This window comes from Neltuma alba, unplaced genomic scaffold, assembly GCF_004799145.2.
Source record: "Neltuma alba isolate B1F8T4 unplaced genomic scaffold, ASM479914v2 tig00013118_pilon, whole genome shotgun sequence".
NCBI classification, from domain to species: Eukaryota; Viridiplantae; Streptophyta; class Magnoliopsida; order Fabales; family Fabaceae; genus Neltuma; species Neltuma alba.
In genome coordinates, this window is record NW_021637440.1 from 164,501 (window position 1) to 171,003 (window position 6,503).

General features: G+C 37.0%; 1 protein-coding gene across 1 annotated transcript; it reads left to right on the plus strand.

The window, feature by feature from the left end:
• The first annotated feature begins 2,895 nt into the window (after nucleotides 1-2,895).
• Nucleotides 2,896-5,535, plus strand: LOC114734592 (proline dehydrogenase 2, mitochondrial). Its single transcript, XM_028922214.1, has 2 exons — nucleotides 2,896-3,634; nucleotides 4,393-5,535. The coding sequence occupies exons 1-2, from the start codon at nucleotides 3,050-3,052 to the stop codon at nucleotides 5,332-5,334; spliced, it is 1,527 nt and encodes a 508-aa protein (XP_028778047.1). The 5' UTR covers nucleotides 2,896-3,049; the 3' UTR covers nucleotides 5,335-5,535.
• Nucleotides 5,536-6,503: the final 968 nt, after the last annotated feature.

Sequence of the window (6,503 nt, forward strand, 5' to 3'; positions counted from 1 at the left end):
TTTAGTTGGCAGTAATAATGGGTATTCGATTGAAACGTGTTCCACATGATTTTTTTAGATGAATGAATGGCTACAAACCAGGAATTAAAAAATAGACATATGTTTATTAACTGCTAATATCTGATATGTTAGTCATATTATTTCAACCGTACCATTCATTGAATTGGGAGTAATAATTAAAAAATTATTTGATATAGGTTAAAAAATTAAACTTTAAAGTACGGGAATTTATGGGGGGGGGGGGGGAATGCATTTGCAATACATTTGAAAATGCTAGCAACAGTCACTCACGGGAGTGTGTTAAATATAATAGTAGGATGCTTTTTGAAGAATGGAGGAAGTAGATACTGTTCTTATAATATTCAAATCCGGCAATGTTGGAGGAGAATCTTTAATTAGTTGTCGCTTAGCGGGTCAAAGAAAGCAACCGTCCGTATGGGCAATGTCACATGTGGGGCTGAATCTCTGTGGGTCTCTGATTCTAGAATTTCGGGGATTCCCCCCCTTATTTTTAGAATTATTGTTTTTCTTTTGAAAGATTATATATTACTTTTGTAATCCTATTTATAAGTCATTTTTAACTTTTTTTTATATAAATAAAAAACCTTAAATTTTATTAACTCTTATTTAAAATTTAATAACTTTTCAATTTTATTCTTATTTAATATACATCATATCTCATATAAATAAAATTAATTCAATAATAAATGAAAGATAAAATTTTACATCTATATAAAAAATTTCTCTTAATATCTTATAAGTAGGATTAAGGAAAAAAAAATTTTATCCTATAAATAAAATCAAAAGAGTACTGTGATATAATAAAAATAGACAGCTATAACACGGTCCCGGCTTATTGTTCAGGATACAACTCACGGGGGACCCCATTTGCTGTAGTACAAATGACTTTTGATGTTCTGTTATACTCCTAGTATTACCAGATTTAAAATTTAAAATATTTTAAAATTAGAGTGAAGGAACATGTGCATTAAATGCACAGGCGCGCAATTCATCGTCAAATTCTTAAAAAAAATTTGTAATAATTTGAAAAAATGCCTTTTTAATAGGGAAAATTGCAAAAAAAGACATTGGAATTGCAAAAACGCAGATAGGGATCTTTGACAACTTCACTTTGGGTTTTGACAACTTCAGGGCATATTATTCTTGTCAAAACCCAAAGTGAAGTTGTCAAGGGTCCCTATCTGCGTTTTTACAATTCCAAGGTCTTTTTTTGCAATTTCCCTTTTTAATAAGTGACGAAGGAGTGTGTTTATTATTTTTCATTAAAAAGAAGAAGAACATAAACCCGGGAAACCCGGGAGGTGTAGTTGGGCGGTGGGGGTTCATCCTCCCTTAACCAAGTGTCGAGGGTTCGATCCTTGTCTTGGGTATAGAAAAGCTTTAAAACCCCGAACCAGCTGTCCCACCCATCAAGGTACCTACAAACCAGTGAAGGGATTAGTCACCGGATCCGTCAGTGGATATCCTGATGTTTCATTAAAAAAAAAAAAAGAAGAACATAAAATTAGAACATTAAGGGGATAATGAATATGAAATTTGGGGGGGTGATGAAAGTGATTAAATAATATAGAGTTGATAAAAACGGTTATCTTGAAAGAGAATTAAAGTGAGGAGGCATGCTATATAGGTGTCGTGATGAGAATTTATATTTAAATTCTGGAAGATGCATGTTGGGGACAGAGAGAGAAAGAGAGAGAGAGATAGGCATCGTGGATCCACGTAAGGGCTTACTCATCTCCACCTCTCTTTCTCTCTCTACAGCCCCAACTTGTTCCAAATGGCCAGCTCATACCTGCGCTTTCCTTGTCCCTTCCCTCTTTTCCGCCCTTTCTATCTTGTTTTCCACACCCATTCCCCACCTAATTAACACGTTTCCTTTTCCTGACCAATTACTACTGAATACAAATAGTTGAAAAGTATTAATTTGTCATAAAATTAAATTGATTTTTAATGCTCCAATATCAAGTCATAATGATTTAATTGGTATTATATAATGATTTATTTCTTCCAGTGAATTTCAAGTATCGGTACAATGGGTGACATGAATATTATTAAAATTAATAGGAGGTGGTTACGTCATTAATTTTATTTACCTGTGCTTAATACGGTTAATTACATTTAAGAAGTCATAAAAATTGCAATCAATGAGATTTGTAGATGGGTACAATTTAAAAATTGTAATTAATACCCAATTTGATAAAATTAAGTAACTTTCAAATTTTGGTTATTATTTAATAATTAATATACATTCTTTCTAAGTAATGAGTACATGCATAGCTCTCATTTTAGAATTTCGTGGAGTATTAATTACTACTTTTCTACAATTTTTTATAGGGATTATAAATTATAATATAATTAAACGAACATTTATTTGAAAATAAGTAGGGGAATTCTAGATGTTAACTAACATTGTATTATTTTGGTCAAAAAAAAAAACTAACATTGTATACTGTTAGTCAAATAATATCAAATAAAATCAAATGCTTTTTTATGCTATACCTAACCCTCTATTGAAAGTAATTGACAATTCTATTCGAGACTTGATAAATTTGATACTCTTTTACAATGAGAATTTCAATCTTGATTCGATTCATGAGGTTCTGATAGTTAAATCTGCTATAAAAAATTTTTTTGCTAACAGTTAAATTAATCAAATATTACTACATACTTAGTAAAATATATATGTAGTAACTCAATATATAGCTGTAACAAATCACACTAACTAAAAATATGACGTGGACACACGTCTGTCTTGACTCTTGATATAGCAGAAAAATATATAGCGGCAATTTTACCCTTTAAAATAGGTTAACCCATTTGAATTACCTAGACACGTTATTCTTCTTTCTTTGCCTATAAATCAACCCTCTCGCCTCACATTTCCACTCACATATTACATTCCCTCAGCTCCCCATTTCTCATTCCTTCCTCTTCCTTAGATTATCATCCCAGAGATCGTCGCCTCCGCCGCCGTCTTCTTCTTCTTCTTCCTCTTCCGGTGATCCTCTAAACGTCGCTGCAATTGTTGATGGCCACCCGTGTTATCCCTCCAAGAATCCTCCGGAAGGTCCGTTACAACACCGCTTCCTCCACCAAGCCTCTCAACTACCCCCAACCTTCTCTTTCCCCTGCCGCCGCTTCCGCCGCCGGCGCCGCCGTTGAACCCCCCGTTTTTCTTGAGAGAACGTCCAGCCCTCAGAAGCCTCCCGCCGGCCCCCTCACCGGGGAGAGTCTCCTCAATTTCGACGACGTTCAGAGGCTGTTCTCGTTCGTCCCTACCTCCAAGCTCCTCCGATCTTCCGCTGTCCTGCATGCAACCGCATCCGAATCCATGGTGGATTTCGGAATGTGGGTTATGAAGTCCAAGCTCTTGGAGGTAGAGCCGCTTCGGAACATCATTTTCGCCGCCGTCAGACGAACTTTCTTTGACCATTTCTGCGCCGGCGAGGACGCCGCCACCGCCGCTCGTAGCATCAAGGGACTCACCGACGCAGGATTACGAGGCATGCTCGTGTACGGCGTCGAAGACGCCCACGACAACGACGCCTGTGATCGTAACCTTAACGGATTCCTTCACACCGTTGACGTTAGCAGATCGCTTCCACCGTCATCCGTAAGCTCCTAAATTATCTCTTCTTTAGTTATTTTTTTTATCATTCCTAAAAATATACAAATCCCCCAACAACAATAACAACGACAAAACAAATTTATATTTTCTCCATTTCCATATCTGTGAATGTTTCTCCATTTCAAGTAATAACGAACAGTCTGAAAATAGACTCCTCCTAAACGTGCCACGAGGGCCATCACTCCATTTCTGCATGAGAAACCATGGGGGCGGGTTGGTGGTGGTGGTGGCGGCGGCGGCGGTGGCGGGTCCCTCCGGTGGTGGTGCGATACAACTGGAAAATGAAAATGGAAAAAAGCGAAAAAAATTCTTTTTGCCCTTTTTCGTATTTTTCTTGTCCCACTTGAATCCAGATTTTTGTACACAAGTGGTACATTCAATTTGGGCTCTGTTTCACTTCTAGAGAACGTCGGACAATATTGTACAAATAATTCTCGTGATTCAAAATACAACTAGCTTGCTTTGCTCTCCATCGTCCATTTTGGTGGGCCCTGCTCCTTCATTTCAATGGACCCCACATGCCAAAAAGTACAATTTGCCTGTCATGGTCCTCCTAGTCCTAGATTCCTCGTTGAGGCACGCTTAAGCTTCGTGTCACTTAACCCATGAACAACGTTACATATGGTTTTCCTGTAAAATGTAAATGTGTCACCTTTCAAACTATGTTAAAGTTATTGACATTTCTGGGGTTGTTTAATGGATTAAAGTTTTGATCTTTGTGGGTTTTTTTTGTGTAATTGCAGGTAAGCTTTGTGATAGTGAAGATCACTGCGATTTGTCCCATGAGATTGCTAGAAAGAGTAAGCGATTTGTTAAGATGGCAACAGAAAGATCCAAGCTTGAATCTTCCATGGAAGAGAGAAACCCTACCGGTTTTCTCAGAATCCAGTCCTTTGTACCATACTCAAACCAGACCAGAGCCTCTGACACCAGAAGAAGAATCTGATCTTGAGCTCGCTCACCGGAGACTCGAAGAATTATCACGACGATGTGTTCAGGCCAATATCCCCTTGCTGGTTGACGCCGAGCACACCACCGTCCAGCCGGCGATCGATTACTTCACGTACTCTTCCGCCGTCGAGCATAACAGAGGCAACAACCCCATCATCTTCGGGACGATGCAGACGTACCTGAAAGATGCCAAAGAGAGGTTGTTGAAGACGACGGAAGTTGCCGACAAAATGGGAGTCCCAATGGGATTCAAACTCGTCCGAGGCGCTTACATGTCAACAGAGGGAAGACTCGCCGAGTCACTGGGTCAACCGTCTCCGATTCACAACACCATTGAAGACACCCATAAGTGCTTCAACGACTGTTCGTCTCTGATGCTGGAGAGGATCGCGAATGGCTCCGGGGCTGTCTCCGGCGGAGCGGTGGTCCTGGCGACGCATAACGTGGAGTCCGGGAAGCTCGCGGCGGCGAAAGCTTGGGAATTGGGGATGGGGAAGGTGAATCACAAGCTTGAATTTGCTCAATTATATGGAATGTCAGAAGGGTTATCGTACGGATTGAGCAACGCAGGGTTTCAGGTGAGCAAATATATGCCGTTCGGACCGGTGGAGATGGTGATGCCATATCTTCTGAGAAGAGCTGAAGAAAACAGAGGAATGTTGGCTGCTTCTGGGTTTGACAGGAAGCTCATGAGCAAGGAACTGGCAAGACGACTCCAAGCTTCTGTTTTCTGAAGAAGAAATCAAATTCCAGAAGAAAAGAAGCAGTGATGATGATGGTTTTAATAAAGATAAATAAGAGGAATAATGAGGTGGGACGGAAGTGTATGTTATTATGGGGGATAGTTTTTGCTTTTGAGATCCAAGAATGAGAAGGGAGTGTGAAGGAGGTGATGACGTGTGTATTCATGTAAAGATTATTTGGACAGATAAAAATTGTCTCACTTTCTCTCTCTTGCTCTTTTTGAATTTCAGGTGAAAATTATTGTGGTTATATGTTAATCAGCCTTCTTGTAAAAATTGTGTATTATTATTTATATAATGTCATATGCTTTTAAAGTTGAATGTATGCCTCTCGTCCTATGTGTAAACTACCTATAGCTGAATTATGTAAAGAAAAGATGTAATTAAAATTACTTAAAAGTAGTAAATATATAAAAAATATATTAGAAATTAAAAAAAGGGAATAAAAGGCTGAGGAGAATAAGCGAAAAAAATATGACAAAAAAAAAAGAAGTAAAAATGAAATAAATCAAATGAAATGTGAGTGAAATTTGCCAACAGACCGGGTAGAGAAGGGCAAAAACCCTGGGGAAAAAGAGCTCTGTTGCTCCCGAAGGAATATAGTCGAAGACAAGGGTATGTACAATATTTTTAATATAAAAATAAATATAACAGTTTTTATTATTACCTCTAATATTTTATATAAAAAATCGTTTGATTTTTATTTTGATCATGAATATAAGATCCCAATCCACTTTGTCTCTCATATTTATTAATTTTTTCGTATAGTGGTAGTTCTAACCAGTACACTTGATTAGCAAGAATATTTTAGAAAAGACGTTACCTATTTATTATGAATAATTAATTTAACTAATTTTTTAAATCTATTTAAGTTAATCAACTAGCTCTTATATTAAGAATAAAAAATAGTATTTTTTTATTAAAATCACTTGAGTTTAGCCTGTGTAACTTATACTCCATCTGGTCCTTATTATAAGAAACTACTACCAAGTATTAATAACTAATAATTCACACGTACCGATAAAAATAGTTTAAAATATTAAATTTGTTATAAAATTTAAGTAACTTTTAAAGTATTGCCGCCATTAACTTTAACATCATATTAATGTTTTCTCTTATATATAAAAAAAAATATTTAATACTTATTGAAACTATCATAA

Coding starts and splice junctions, on each gene's coding strand:
- LOC114734592 (XM_028922214.1), top strand. CDS start 3,050: ATGGCCACCCGTGTTATCCCTCCAAGAATCCTCCGGAAGGTCCGTTAC. Junction 3,635..4,392: donor GATCGCTTCCACCGTCATCC/GTAAGCTCCTAA, acceptor GTGTAATTGCAG/GTAAGCTTTGTGATAGTGAA.